The following is a 16,280-nucleotide window of genomic DNA, read 5'->3' as shown; positions in this document are numbered from 1 at the left end:
CTCATGCCATACTGGTTTAATTTTTTAACAGGAATCTGTGATACACACAATCAAAAGCCTTTGGTAGATCAAGGGATAGATAACAGACTTGTTCCTATTTCTTAAATGCCCTGACTACATATGCTGTTAAGCCTGTAATTGCTGTCTTTATAGATCAACCCTTTCTGAAACCATGCTGTGCCCTATTTATAATGTTATTTTTCACTATGAAATTTACTGCCCTATCTTTTATATATATTTCTGCAGTTTTAGGTGTGATAGAAATAAGCCTGTAGTTTTGAGGATGCCTTTATCTCCCCCTTTAAGAATGGGAAATACTTTTCTTTTCTTTAGGCGGTCTGGGAATGTTCTTTCCTCCTGTATTTGATTTATCGGGAATGTGAAAGGCTTTGTCAGGTATTCAGAAATATATTAATAATTTTAGGAGACGGATCTAATTACATTTATGACTTCTGACTCATCTGTATGTGCTAGGAATATACAATCTGCAACTTTTTCTGGAGCTTTTTATGTTATTTTCTATTTGACTTTTCAGTTCTTGACCAACCCATCAACTACAACTATGTAGTGGTGACTGAAAGTTTTATATTTAGTTATGTTCCATATTTCATTGTGTTCCTTCCTTTGTAAGTGTGATGTTAACAAAAGCTGGTACAGTTTTATTGTAGCTGGCTTTGGTCTCCCTTATCATCCTGCTATAAGCTTCTTAAGTCTCTATAGTCCTCATCATTTGACTTTAAATTTGTCCTCCTGATAATCTTTATATATTCATTTTAATTTTTGTCAGCTTTGAATAATTTTTTGTGTGATAAGATTTTTATTGGGCTTGTTTTGTTCTTCCCGACATACCTTTGGACAAGTAATATTTACACAGTAATTCATAGTTTAACAGAAAATTACCCAACTCTCTTCTACAATTTTCACCATAAATCCCATCCCATGTTTTTGTTTCCTCCAAAACTTCCAAGATGTTTAAGTTTCCTGGTTTGTTCTGTCTTCATTCTATCTTCATTGCCCACAACATATGCTGTATTATAGTGGTTATTGTATCAGTACACCTTGTTGTGTGTACAGGTTGAATGAGCCTAAAATATCAGGGAAGCTTATTGCACAAACATTTTCTCTTATTGTATTAATACTAAGGCCACACACTATTATTTAAAAAAAAATGAATTTTCTGGTAAGTCTGCCTAGTAATACCTCAAATTCTAAGAGGAAGCTGTCCACCATTGAGCTTTGTGAGTTGTATATAACCGGCACAAGACCTTTTTTTCCTAGGAACTGCATTTGTATGGCTGCTGCTGTGAACACTAGTTCTGCACAGTTAGGTACGTGATAGCAGTACAGTCCATTACATTACAATCAACATTATAGTTACCCCACAAGTTTTTTGTTTACTTCTACAATAATGTGCCGTTTTTAGTATTATGTGAAACAAATACTAACAAAGAGATAGAGGAGCTGGCCAGTACTTACCTCAGCTCAGTACAGCCGATAGATAACTCAAAACAGAACAGAAAATTTACATTCCTAGCTTTCGGAACTTTGTTCCTTCATCAGGGAGGAGAGAGGGGGAAAAAAGGGAAGAAGGGAAAGTGGCTTCAGTTACTCACAACCCAGGTTATGAAGCAACAGGGAAAGTTATTATGTTAGATTATACACCATTATTTCATTTTCCTTTAGCCCATTCTCTGTCAGTAGCTAACATTACATCAGTTTCATCAGATTTGTTGGAAGGATGTAGTACATTTTGGTGAAGTACTTTAAAGTTGTAATTCTTATCAACAATTTTTTTCTTTCTTGCTCAGCCTGTGATTTGTTTATACAGACTTTTGTAACATAGAGATGGTGCCCTTACAGCTGTGTCTAAATTATTAATTATGTTATTAGTATATTATTTTCACTCTTACCACATCACTTGGGTGCTTTCCCGTCCTCCTTCCTCCGACTGAAAATTCAGTTAATCCGGCAGTTGGCACTGTTTGTTTTCTCTATGTTAAATGTTAACACATACGGCTCAGTTGTACATGTCCTCAAGGGTTTCATTTGCCTTCTTAACTAAAAGTTTTAATATTTTATCAGTGACTAGAATGCTGCTGTCATGGAAAAAGAGAAGTTTTTCTCCATGGCCTATATTGTCAGGAAAGTCAACAAAGTAGGAAGAGAGAGATTGCTACTTACTGTAAAGATAACACACTAAGTTTCCTACAGGCATTCTGGCCTGAGCTTCCAGAGTTGCTGGTCATGTGTGCGTGAGGGTTGCTTGCTTGTGTGAGTGAATGGTGTGTGTTTTTCTTTTTTTTTTATGAAGGCTGTGACTGAAAGCTCACATGTAAGCATCTTTTAACTGTGCCTGTTTGTAACTCAGAGTGTTACTTTTACAGTGAGTAGCAATCTATCTTTTCCTACATTGTTGATATTTCTAGCTGGAGTTTCCATTGTTTGATTGTCTGGAAAGTCATTGATCTACATTAAGAACAGAAGTACTCCAAATATATTCTCATTAAGGACACCTTTGTTAATATGTTTAAATTGGCAGCATCTGAAATGTTGCATCCTATTTTCCACATTTGACTGGAACCAATTATTAGCTATTCCTCTTATACATTGTACTTGTAGTTTATTTAGTAATATTTTACAGTCAACAGCATCAAAAGCCTTAGGGCACATCCAAAAATAAGAAAGTGTGACAATCTTCGATGTTTATTTAAGAGCTTCAATTACTGTTTCTGAAAACCCTCTTGTGGATGATATTGTTCTTCTGCTACCTCAGAAGTCAAACTGTACTTCATTAACAAAATGAATGCAGGAATAACACATGCTGGTGGGGGAGTAGGGGTGGTGGCGAAAGATCCTAATTTTTTCATCCTCTGAAAAATTGAAAGCAAAACAAATATTTCTACGTACTAACATAAAATTGCTAGCTAAATCCAACAACATTCCCTCATCCCCCCCCCCCCCCACCCCCAAAGATAACTTACTCATTGCTTCTGGAATATCATAAAACAATACTTCTCCAAAGATGCATTGTTTCAATAATAATATTTCATTGCTTATTTCAAATTTCCTTTTTGTTGATTTCCAAAATCGAACAATGTGAAGTCCAGGATGGAATAATGACCCTCTCACACACGCACACACATATCCATCCGCACATACACGCGTGTGTGTGTGTGTGTGTGGGGGGGGGGGGGGCGCGCGCGCGCGCGCGTGTGTGTGCACGTGTGCGTGCGCGTGTGTGTGGTGTGTGTGCGCGCGAGTGTATACCTGTCCTTTTTTCCCCCTAAGGTAAGTCTTTCCGCTCCCAGGATTGGAATGACTCCTTACCCTCTCCCTTAAAACCCACATCCTTTCATCCTTTCATCTTCCCCTCTCCTTCCCTCTTTCCTGACGAAGCAGCCGTTGGTTGCGAAAGCTTGAATTTTGTGTGTATGTTTGTGTTCGTTTGTGTGTCTATCGACCTGCCAGCGCTTTCGTTTGGTAAGTCACATCATCTTTGTTTTTAGATATATTTTTCCCACGTGGAATGTTTCCCTCTATTATATTCATATCATTAATTTGAACCCAACAATTACGTTTGTTATTGTCACTGTTGCATTTCGAAATCTTTTCTGTTGTCTTATTTTCTCTTTCTGTTTTTGCCAGTAGTTTCACTTTGTATTCACCTTCTCCTTTTTACGGTAATCTACTATACTATTTTATCCCCCCTATATATATTCAATAATACGTAACCCACTTCCAAACCATAACCAAAAAAAAATTTTTCCGCTTTCAACACTACCGCTGCTATAAAATCCACCGTTTCTAGTTCACAAACAGTTCCTTTCACCTATTAAACAACCATTTCGGCTAGTTCTAATAACTTTCGCTTTATTTCCATTTCCGTTTTTCCCACATCACTAATAATTTTTAGCCGCTTCCCACAGGTTTTAACGTCATTATTTCTTCGTCAGACAATTGTTAGCCTCATTTTCATAATCTGTCACCACAAAACCACTCCTTTTAATACATTTACACTCAGTTTTTTCGAAATTTTCCCGAATTTCTCCGTCCTTTAACGTGTTTTGGCGGCAACACAACCACTTTGTGCACATCGTTGTCTACCAACCCAAGTCCAACATAGCCCAGCTGTAACCAACACTTTTTCGCCTTTTTTCACACCAGATCTCCAGTTACTTTCCAGTTCACCTTTATCTCTCCCCATACATTTTTATTTTCATTTTCATTTCAGCCTCATGTTAAACTTTCCACCTTATAATACCATGTCACCCTCACAACACCCCCACAACCACCCCATTAAGTTTTATTTACATTCCCGCCGCAAACATGCCTTCGCCCTAGCCAGATTACGCTCCCATATTCTATTTTCTCAGGCTTGTCTGACATTTGGTTCAAATGGCTCTGAGCACAATGGGACTCAACTGCTGTGGTCATTAGTCCCCTAGAACTTAGAACTACTTAAACCTAACTAACCTAAGGACATCACACACATCCATGCCCGAGGCAGGATTCGAACCTGCGACCGTAGCAGTCGCACGGTTCCGGACTGCGCGCCTAGAACCGCGAGACCACCGCGGCCGGCTCTGACATTTGGCATTACCCCCAAAGGCCTCACACTTAAAATTCCCATCTCTGGCTGCAACCCTTCTTTCCATCAGTCCCTATACCAGTTCCAAACTGAACAATCCATTGCCCTCACCCACCTAATCCTTCACCTACACATCAACTCAGCCAATGAACACACCCGTCAACTCCTATCCTTAATAAAAGTCCTCAATCTTTCCTCTCCCACATCCACACCGGCTGTTCAGAGCATCCTCCTACAGGCCAACCGCAAATTAGAACAGCATGCCACCCTCCACTTCAAAAAACTATCCAATCTCCTGGTTTCCCACCTCTGGAAAGGCAACTCACTCACCCTTCACAACCTTTCCAGCAAACCTCAACTTCCTCCTCATTGCACACAAACCCAGTTTCTCCCATCTACTCAATCTCCCACTTCCAGCTCCACTCCCTCCAAAACCTCAAAATTCCAATCAACACAATCTGGAACCACAACACCCTAATTCAGTAGTTAACCTTTCCTCCAAACCTCTCTCCCAATCCAAAACCTCTGTCCTATCCAAAGGCCTCACCTTCAGCCCCACTCCCAGATTCAACCAAACAGCCCTCGTCAAAGATTTACTGTCCTACACTCGTACTCTCTGCTGGAAATATCACTTTACCACGAAGAAAAATGATCCTAATCCTACTCCTAATGATCCAACTCCCCAAGACACTATCCATATTGAACCCTGCCTTGAACAGTTCCGTCCTCCGTCACAGCGGGACCCACCTCCTCTTCCTCAAAATCACCCACTCCAAACTTTCCAGGAATTTCTGACTTCCAGCCTTGCCTCTCAATCCTTCTTAAAAAACCTTAATCCTACTCCCAACATCACCACTGCTGAAGCCCAGGCTATCCGTGATCTGAAGGCTGACTGATCCATCGTCATTCTTCCGACGGACAAGGGTTCCACAACCGTGGTACTTGATCGTCGGGAGTATGTGGCCGAGGGACTGCGTCAGCTTTCAGACAACACCACATACAAAGTTTGCCAAGGTAATCCCATTCCTGATGTCCAGGTGGAGCTTCAAGGAATCCTCAGAACCTTAGGCCCCCTGCAGAACCTTTCACCTGACTCCATCAACCTCCTGACCCCACCAACACCCCGCACCCCTACCTTCTACCTTCTTCCTAAAATTCACAAACCCAATCATCCCGGCTGACCCATTGTAGCTGGTTACCAAGCCCCCACAGAATGTATCTCTGCCTACGTATATCAACACCTTCAACCCATTACATGCAGTCTCCCATCCTTCATCAAAGACACCAACCACTTTCTCGAACGCCTGGAATCCTTAACCAATCTGTTACCCCCTTGTAACCATTGATGCCACTTCCTTATACACAAATATTCCGCACGTCCAGGGCTTCGCTGCGATGGAGCACTTCCTTTCACGCCGATCACCTGCCACCCTACCTAAAACCTCTTTCCTCATTACCTTAGCCAGCTTCATCCTGACCCACAACTTCTTCACTTTTGAAGGCCAGACATACCAACAATTAAAGGGAACAGCCATGGGTACCAGGATGGCCCCCTCGTACGCCAACCTATTCATGGGTCACTTAGAGGAAGCCTTCTTGGTTACCCAGGCCTGCCAACCCAAAGTTTGGTACAGATTTATTGATGACATCTTCATGATCTGGACTCACAGTGAAGAAGAACTCCAGAATTTCCTCTCCAACCTCAACTCTTTTGGTTCCATCAGATTCACCTGGTCCTACTCCAAATCCCACACCACTTTCCTTGACGTTGACCTCCATCTGTCCAATGGCCAGCTTCACACGTCTGTCCACATCAAACCCACCAACAAGCAACAGTACCTCCATTATGACAGCTGCCACCCATTCCACATCAAATGGTCCCTTCCCTACAACCTAGGTCTTCGTGGCAAACGAATCGGCTCCAGTCCGGAATCCCTGAACCATTACATCAACAACCTGACAACAGCTTTCGCATCCCGCAACTAACCTCCCGACCTGATACAGAAGCAAATAACCAGAGCCACTTCCTCGTCCCCTCAAACCCAGAACCTCCCACAGAAGAACCACAAAAGTGCCCCACTTGTGACAGGATACTTTCCGGGACTGGACCAGACTCTGAATGTGGCTCTCCAGCAGGGATACGACTTCCTCAAATCCTGCCCTGAAATGAGATCCATCCTTCATGAAATCCTCCCCACTCCACCAAGAGTGTCTTTCCGCTGTCCACCTAACCTTCATAACCTGTTAGTTCATCCCTATGAAATCCCCAAACCACCTTCCCTACCCTCTGGCTCCTACCCTTGTAACCACCCCCGGTGTAAAACCTGTCCCATGCACCCTCCCACCACCACCTACTCCAGTCCTGTAACCCGGAAGGTGTACACGATCAAAGGCAGAGCCACGTGTGAAAGCACCCACGTGATCTACCAACTGACCTGCCTACACTGTGACGCATTCTATGTGGGAATGATCAGCAACAAACTGTCCATTCGCATGAATGGACACAGGCAGACAGTGTTTGTTGGTAATGAGGATCACCCTGTGGCTAAACATCCCTTGGTGCACGGCCAGCACATCTTGGCGCAGTGTTACACCGTCCGGGTTATCTGGATACTTCCCACTAACACCAGCCTATCCGAACTCCGGAGATGGTAACTTGCTCTTCAATATATCCTCTCTTCCCATTATCCACCAGGCCTCAATCTCCGCTAATTTCAAGTTGCCGCCACTCATACTTCACCTGTCATTCAACAACATCTTTGCCTCTGCACTTCTGCCTCGACTGACATCTCTGCCCAAACTCTTTGTCTTTAAATATGTCTGCTTGTGTCTGTATATGTGTGGATGGATATGTGTGTGTGTGTGCGAGTGTATACCCGTCCTTTTTTCCCCTAAGGTAAGTCTTTCCGCTCCCGGGATTGGAATGACTCCTTAAAACCCACATCCTTTCGTCTTTCCCTCTCCTTCCCTCTTTCCTGATGAGGCAACAGTTTGTTGCGAAAGCTTGAATTTTGTGTGTATGTTTGTGTTCGTTTGTGTGTCTGTCGACCTGCCAGCACTTTCATTTGGTAAGTCACATCATCTTTGTTTTTAGATATATTTTTCATACGTGGAATGTAACTTACCAAACAGAAACGTTGGTATGTTGATAGAGACAATATAAACAATAAAAAACACACAAACTATTTTCAAGCTTTCACAACCCAAGGTTGCTTCATCAGGAAAGGGGGAAGGAGAGGGAAAGACGAAAGGATGTGGGTTTTAAGGGAGAGGGTAAGGAGTCATTCCAATCCTGGGAGCGGAAAGACTTACCTTAGGGGGAAAAAAGGACAGGTATACACTCGCGCACACACACACATATCCATCCGCACATATACACACACAGGCAGACATATGTAAATGCAAAGAGGTTGGGCAGAGATGTCAGTCAAGGCGGAAGTACAGAGACAAAGATGATGTTGAATGACAGGTGAGGTACGAGCGGCGGCAACTTGAAATTAGTGGAGGTTGAGGTCTGGTGGGTAACGGGAAGAGAGAATATATTGAAGGGCAAGTTCCCATCTCTGGAGTTGCATCATCTGTCCAATGGCCAGCTTCACACATCCGTCCACATCAAACCCACCAACAAGCAACAGTACCTCCATTTTGACAGCTGCCACCCATTCCATATCGAACGGTCACTTCCCTACAGCTTAGGTCTTCGTGGCTAACGAATCTGCTCCAGTCCTGAATCCCTGAACCATTACGCCAATAACCTGAAAACAGCTTTCACATCCCGCAACTACCCTCCCGACCTGGTACAGAAGCAAATAGCTAGAGCCACTTCCTCATCCCCTCAAACCCAGAACCTCCCACAGAAGAACCCCAAAAGTGCCCCACTTGTGACAGGGTACTTTCCGGGACTGGATCAGACTCTAAATGTGGCTCTCCAGCAGGGATACGACTTCCTCAAATCCTGCCCTGAAATGAGATCCATCCTTCATGAAATCCTCCCCACTCCACCAAGAGTGTCTTTCCGCTGTCCACCTTACCTTCGTAACCTCTTGGTTCATCCCTATGAAATCCCCAAACCACCTTCCGTACCCTCTGGCTCCTACCCTTGTAACCGCCCCCGGTGTAAGACCTGTCCCATGCACCCTCCCACCACCACCTACTCCAATCCGGTAACCCGGAAGGTATACACGATCAAAGGCAGAGCCACATGTGAAAGCACCCACGTGATTTACCAACTGACATGCCTACACTGTGAAGCATTCTATGTGGGAATGATCAGCAACAAACTGTCCATTCGCATGAACGGATACAGGCAGACAGTGTTTGTTGGTAATGAGGATCACCCTGTGGCTAAACATGCCTTGGTGCACAGCCAGCACATCTTGGTGCAGTGTTACACCGTCTGGGTTATCTGGATACTTCCCACCGACACCAACCTATCAGAACTCTGGAGATGGGAACTTGCCCTTCAATATATTCTCTCTTCCTGTTACCCACCAGGCCCAACCTCCGCCAATTTCAAGTTGCCGCCACTCGTACCTCACCTGTCATTCAACATCATCTTTGCCTCTGTACTTCCGCCTCGACTGACGTATCTGCCCAACCTCTTTGCATTTACATATGTATGCCTGTGTGTGTATATGTGCGGATGGATATGTGTGTGTGTGCTAGTGTATACCTGTCCTTTTTCCCCCCTAAGGTAAGTCTTTCTGCTCCTGGGATTGGAATGACTCCTTACCGTCTCCCTTAAAACCCACATCCTTTTGTCTTTCCCTCTCCTTCCCCCTTTCCTGATGAAGCAACCTTGGGTTGCGGAAGATTGAAAATTGTGTGTGTGTTTGTGTGTTTTTTATTGTTTATATTGTCTCTATCAACATGCCAACGCTTTCGTTTGGTAAATTACAGCTTCTTTGTTTACGGTGAGTAATGACTATCCTTTTCATAATGTGGTGAGCAGCAACTGTCCTTTTCATAAACCTTGAAAAAACTACCCTTGAACAATTAAGAACGTGTTTTCTTTACTGACTGTTGTGGCTTTTTCAATATTGATGAGTTATTTAACTGATGTTTCTCTTCCAGATTTTCATTTGAAAAATGGCTATTCAAGAACTTCCTAAGAATGTACAATCATTAATACGCTCGAGTATTGCGGTTCCAAGTGTATCACAAGCTGTGATTGAATTGGTGAGTCCTAAGAATTATTTTATAATACAAAAAACTAATTCTTGGTGCAGTATCGTGTAATTTATGGTCTAGTGATGGGTTAAAAGTGCCATTCACCCCCCCAACCCCAGTCATCTGACTGGTTTGATGTAGCTGCCACTGTTTACTCTCCTCCACCAATCTCTTCTTCTCAGAGTAGCACCTGCGTCCAGTATCTACAATTATTTGTTGTATGTATTCTAATGCCTGTGTTTCCATAAAAGTTTTATTGTCTCCATTTTCCTATTGTACCACAGAAACCATTCCTTTATATCTTAATACTGTGCAATAATTGTATCCCTTCTTCTAGTTAATATTTTACATATAGTACTCCTCGCACTGATTCTTTGGAATACTTCATCATTTCTTATCTTATCAGACCACTAAACTTTTAACTCTCTTCTGTAATAGTATATCTCAAACATTTTGGGCGCTGAAGACCTTGCTGTCGTGCGCCCAAACACCCCTCTACTACTACTACTACTACTCAAACATTTTAATTCTCTTCTCTCAGTTTTCCCACAGTCCATGATACACTCCATACAATGTTGTGCTCCAGATGAACATTCTCAGAAATTTATTTTTCAAGTTTAAATCCATGTTTGATAGTAGTAGCCTCCTTGCTTTGTCTGTCAAGCACTATTTTGCTTCCTGTGCAGCAGAATTCCTTCACTTCATTTATTACATGTCCACTAGTATGATGGTGATTTGAATGTTCATCTCATTTCTCTTACCCCGTAGTACTTTAATCTTACCTGTGGTTTACTCTCAATCCATGTTCTGCACTCTGTAGACAGTTCATCCCATTCAGCAGTTCTTCTAATTCTTCATCACTTTCAGAAAGCTGTCATCAGCAACTTTTAATCCCATTTTTGAACTTTCTGTTTCCTTTATTGATTCTTTGATGTAATGGTTGAACAGTAAAGGACAAATGCTGCATTTATGCTTTACAGTTAGTTTCATGTTCCATGGATCATTTTGCATGATAAATCATGGTATGAATTATTTTACATTCACAGTGCAAACTGAAATGTAAATATGGCTGCATGCTGAAAGTTTATCAGTTGTTTTTAAAGAAAAGAAGAAGAAGAAGAAGAAGAACAGACGTGAGTTAGTAATTCCCACCCACCATCTTTTACACATTACAGTAATAGAAAGTCTTCTACAGAAATGAAGGAGTTGTCAAGGAGAAACATTTTCAGTTTGTTTTCATATTGTACTATGCTGTCTGTTAGACATTTTATATCCTTGGGTAAGTGTTGAAAAATTGTAGTTACAGCCTCTTTAGAGCTAAAAAAATTATAATGTGCAGTAATGAATGTAATTTTTTCTTCTGGTAGTCTAATTAGGTACATTATTTTTCCTTTCAAACTGCAGTAGTTTATTTACAACAAACTTCCTGAGGGAATAAATGTACTGTGAAGCAGTAGTCAGAATGCACAACCCCTTAAACAGATGTCTACTATATGACTGTGGGTGAGCACCATGTATTATTCTTACACCATGTTTTTGAGGTATAATGAAAACTTTCCTTCTTAAAGATGAGTTAACCCAGAACATTATTCCATATGACATAACTACTGAATGAAAATATGCAAAATATGTGAACTTACTGATTTGTCGTCCCCCCCCCCCTCCCCCCCCCCCCGCCCTCCCCAAAAAGTGATTCTAAGTGCACATGTGACTGAACTAATTCGTTTTAGGAGCTCCAAAAAGTATTTTTTTTTTCAGTTTAAATTCTCATCAATAAGCGCACATAAAATTTTTGATGTTTCTACCCTGTTTATTATATTCTCACCATGTGTTACATCTATCGTTGATGTAGTACTCCTAGATGTGCACAGCTGAATATGTTGTGTCTTTTTTAAATTTGAGAGAGAGACCATTAACAGAAAAGCAGCCAATGATACTTTTAAGAACTTTGTTTATCTTTTCTTCTGTTTCTGTGTACGTTCTTGGATTGAATACAATACCAGTGTCATCTGCAAAAAGAACTAATCCTGCTTCTTACATTCTAGATGGAAGATCACTTACTTATATGAGGGACATTAGTGGGTCTAAGGTTGAGCCTAGGGGAAACCCACACGTGATTTCTCCCCAGTCAGAATAACTTCCCCAAACTATATTGGTTGAATTACAGCTTTTTGCATTCTGCATTCTTTTTGTTAGACAGTGCGGTATGCATTGGTTGGCTGTACTATCACCCCATAAAACTTCACTTGTTGTAGGAGAAAACTGCATACAGTCAACTGCCTTAAATAGATTGCAGAAAATATCAACCGGCACTAATTTATAATTTAATGCTTGTAAAATTTGGTGAGTGAACATGTAAATGACATTCTCAGTAGAACAACTCTTCTGAAATCCAAACTGTGATTTGCTGCTGACATTATCATTGCTCAAGTGAGATACTAATCCAGAATACATCATATTCTAAAAAAAATTGGAAAATGATATCGGCAGTGAAAGAGATCAATAGTTGTCGATGTATCTCCTATCACCTTTTTTAAATAGGTTTCTGACAATGGCATATTCCAGTCTCTCTGGAAAAATGCATTCAGTTAATGATGCATTACATATTTCTGATGAGATCGGGCTTATTGTATGGGAACAAATCTCTAGTATGTAATAAAATGAAACACCTACAGCCATCCTTTTGATGTTATTTATTATATGGCTGCCAGTTTCAGTGATTCATTACACTATCTTCAAGCCTAAATTGACACTGAGGGGGTTAAATCCAATCATATACACGATCCCATCAGTGGCCAACATCTATGAACTGGTTTTCACAGACTATAACAATGATGTTGTGTCTCATACCATCAGCTACCAACTGTAGGTGATCCGTTTTATTACACAAGTGAACGGCCAAAGTCCTCAAACCTTCAGTCAGAAGGATGGACATACAAAAAATCTTTAGTACTCTACTGGAAACACTGTCAAAACTAGATGAGGTTTTATTCTTGGGAGAATATGTAATTTTCTTAAGTTCAGAAGAAGTTGGCGATGCATTCATATGATTGAATTTTATGAGAGTTACTTTTTCAACATATTGCTAGTAGTAGTAGTAGTAGTAGTAGCAGCAGCAACTTTATTCAGCCGTAGATCTCTTTTTACTAGGATATAGGACAACAAATTTAGATCAATTTAAAATAAGCTAATTCGTATAAAAATGGTTCAAATGGCTCTGAGCACTATGGGACTTAACATCTATGGTCATCAGTCCCCTAGAACTTAGAACTACTTAAACCTAACTAACCTAAGGACAGCACACAACACCCAGTCATCACGAGGCAGAGAAAATCCCTGACCCCGCTGGGAATCGAACCCGGGAACCCAGGCACGGGAAGCGAGAACGCTGCCGCACGACCACGAGCTGCGGACAGCTAATTCGTATACACATATATGTACAGACTTCTGGTTAGAGACAATCATTAGATTTACTCCTGGTACAGAATACTTTTTTTAAAAAATAACTTATTAAATAACGTAATGCCACACTGTTCACTCATATCTCCCTATCAGTCACTGCACACACTATACACACATTGTTTCATAACACTTCATTCACTACACACAAACACACACACACACACACACACACACACACACACACACACTGGTGATCTGTGGGCCATTTTTTGTACTGCAACTTCCCATTTGCTATCCTGAAAAACTGAGTCAACATCCCTCCGTAATGAGTGAGATGTTGAGCTCAGAAAGAGAAAGAGGTGTTAGTATTGTGCTCTGCATAGCTTGGGGGTAAGTATTTCTAGGAAGGAAAAAAGAAGGAAAAAAACATAAAGTGAAGGTGTTATGTGAAATGTTGGATATTTTATAATCATTATTATTATTATTATTATTATTATTATTATTATTTATTTGTATAACTTTTTTTTCATCAAACCCCTACTCTGTTTTAGCTAAGTAATCCTTCAATGTATAAAATATATTGGATAACAGGTACTCTTTAGCTGCCTTTTTAAATAAGTGTATTTTTGCGATTTCTTTAATCTCTTTTGGCAATTTATTGTACAGTTTTATTCCTTGGTAGAAAATGCTGTTTTGAGTTTTATGTTTATTTTTTCTTGGTAAATATAAGTTTAGTCTATCTCTTGTTGCATGGTCATGGACACAGCTGTTTGTGCAGTAATTGCCAATGTTATTTTTGATGTGTACAACTGACTGGTAAAAGTATTCACATGGAGCAGTTAAAATCCCCAGTGTTTTGAACAGATCTTTACAGTGAGCTCGACTAGTATTTTTGCTTATTATTCTTATGGCTCTTTCTTGAATTTGAAAATTGTGTTCATATTTTGTGCATTTGTTCACCAAAAAAGAATGCCATAGCTAAGAATTGAGTGTACACATGAATAATATGTAACTAAAAGACACTGCATGTTACACACTGATGATAGGATTCTAAGGGCATAACATGCTGATGACATTCTGTTTGCAAGTACCTTTGTGTATTCACACCACTTCAACAGAGAATCAATATTCATTCTTAGAAATTTTGCATTTGTTACACAGTCTATAGAGGTGCCATCTACATTTAATTTAACATTGTCATTTTTCCTCTTCAAACTGAAATTCGTGGCATTAGTTTTCTTTATGTTCAATGTCACTTTATTGCTTATTGACCAATCATAAACTTCCTTGAGAGTTTCATTTACTTTCTCGGCAAGGAGTTCTCTTGTTTTCTCGGTGACTATAATATTGCTGTCATCAGCGAAGAGAATTTTTTCACCTTGAGTAACACTACTGGGAAAGTCAGGAACAGTATTGGTTCTAATATGCTACCTTGTGGAACACCTATGTTAATGTAATTTGGTTCTGATAAGTGTTTTACTAAATGTTTAGATCTATTTGAAGTATGTGTTATCTCTACTCTTTGTACCCTATCTGTTAAGTATGATCGAAACCAGTCATTAGCTACACCTCTTATTCCTAATGCTTCTAATTTATTTAATAGAATCTTGTGGTCAACTGTATCAAACGCCTTAGAAAGATCCAAAAATATGCCTGTGACACTCATCTTTATTGAAAGCATCAAGTGCAACTTTTGTGAATTCTACTATGGCTGACTCCGTATTTTTGCCACTTCGGAAACCAAACTGTGATTTGCTTAAAAGATTGTATTTATTCAGGTAATTCATTAATCTGTCTTTCATAATTGCTTCTATTATTTTTGAGAATGGTGACAGCAGGGAAATGGGCCGGTAATTTTCTATGTCTTCTGCATTACCTTTCTTAAGCAAAGGTACAACTCTTGCCTGTTTTAACTCCTATGGAAACGTCCCTGATGTGAAGGATTCATTTATTATATTTGTTAAGGGGCCTTGTATAATCGCTATGCATTGTTTTAGTACACACATTGGTACTTCATTTAAGCCTACTGACTTTTTATTTTTTTAGTTTTTCAACAGTTTTATTGACTTCAGTCTCTGTGGTTGAAAGTAACATCATTGTATTTAGTGCAACATTATTTACGGGTGTTATATTTTTTGGGGGGCGTTTTTGCTGTAACTTCTCTGCAATACTTGAAAAATGCTCGTTTACATAGTTTGCTAAGTGTTGTGGATCATTTATTACCTTATTCTTCTCCCTTATCAGTATGCTATTCTGTGTTTGTTGCCCCCCCCCCCCCCCCCCCCCCCCCGTTTCCTTTTTTATAATATCCCAGAATGCTTTGCTTTTACATATTATTTTGTCATTAAATGACTTTTTTGCAGCAGTCAGCACCTTCCTATAGATCTTTTTGTATCTATGATAGAAATTTAAGAATTCTGAATCATTGCGAATCTTTTTCATGGAACTGAAGTGCTTAAGTGTTTGGAAGGACTTCTTAATACATGCTGTTATCCATCTGTTTTTGTGAGATGTTGATACAGACATGCATACTTTTGGAAATGCCTGTTCAAAGTTCAATTTAAACAATGTGGAGAATTTAGAGAATTTCATATTCATATTGGTTTCCTTATACACTTCATCCCAGCTTTGTTTTTCTAGTTCTTTTGAAAAATCTTTTATTTGTTTTCTGGTTGATGTCATTTGTAGGCTTGTAGTTTAGGGAATGATTCAATGCCTGATTTTACTGTTGTTATTTGACAGAGATGGTCTGATAGTCCGAGATCTTTTACAGCTACATCACATTTTTCCCTGTCCATATTTGTGGCTACATGGTCAATTACTGATGAAGTTGTTGTAGTAACCCTTATTGCACTATTGACCGATAGGGACAAGCCAAAACTTTGAATGATGTTTATAAAGGTGCTGCTGGATTCATTTATGATATTAGTGTTAATGTTAATGTCTCCACCCATAATTATGTTGACCTTTGTACTTGAGACTTTATCTAGAATTTCTGTTAACTTTTTGAAAAAAGTGTCCACACTACCACTGGGAGATCTTTACGCACACAAAATGATTAATTTCTTGGTGATATCGAGCCCTGTTAATTCAATAGCTGATATTTCGAAGTGTTTGTCTT

General features: G+C 40.0%; 1 protein-coding gene across 2 annotated transcripts in view; it reads left to right on the top strand.

Annotated features, from left to right (window-relative positions):
* Positions 1 to 16,280, top strand: part of LOC126259962 (DNA mismatch repair protein Mlh3-like) — a 169,167-nt gene that overhangs the window by 13,428 nt on the left and 139,459 nt on the right. The window contains exon 2 of one of the 2 annotated variants that reach the window (XM_049957073.1): positions 9,662 to 9,766. In XM_049957073.1, the coding sequence (XP_049813030.1) occupies positions 9,677 to 9,766 (90 nt within the window). In that variant the 5' untranslated portion in view covers positions 9,662 to 9,676. Of the gene's footprint in view, positions 1 to 9,661; positions 9,767 to 16,280 lie in introns of those variants that run through there. The other variant, XM_049957074.1, reaches the window with a different exon arrangement.

This window comes from Schistocerca nitens, chromosome 5 (assembly GCF_023898315.1).
Source record: "Schistocerca nitens isolate TAMUIC-IGC-003100 chromosome 5, iqSchNite1.1, whole genome shotgun sequence".
Classification (NCBI taxonomy): Eukaryota; Metazoa; Arthropoda; class Insecta; order Orthoptera; family Acrididae; genus Schistocerca; species Schistocerca nitens.
The sequence above is the reverse complement of the archived record's forward strand: the minus strand, read 5'-3'. Positions and strand labels throughout refer to the sequence as shown.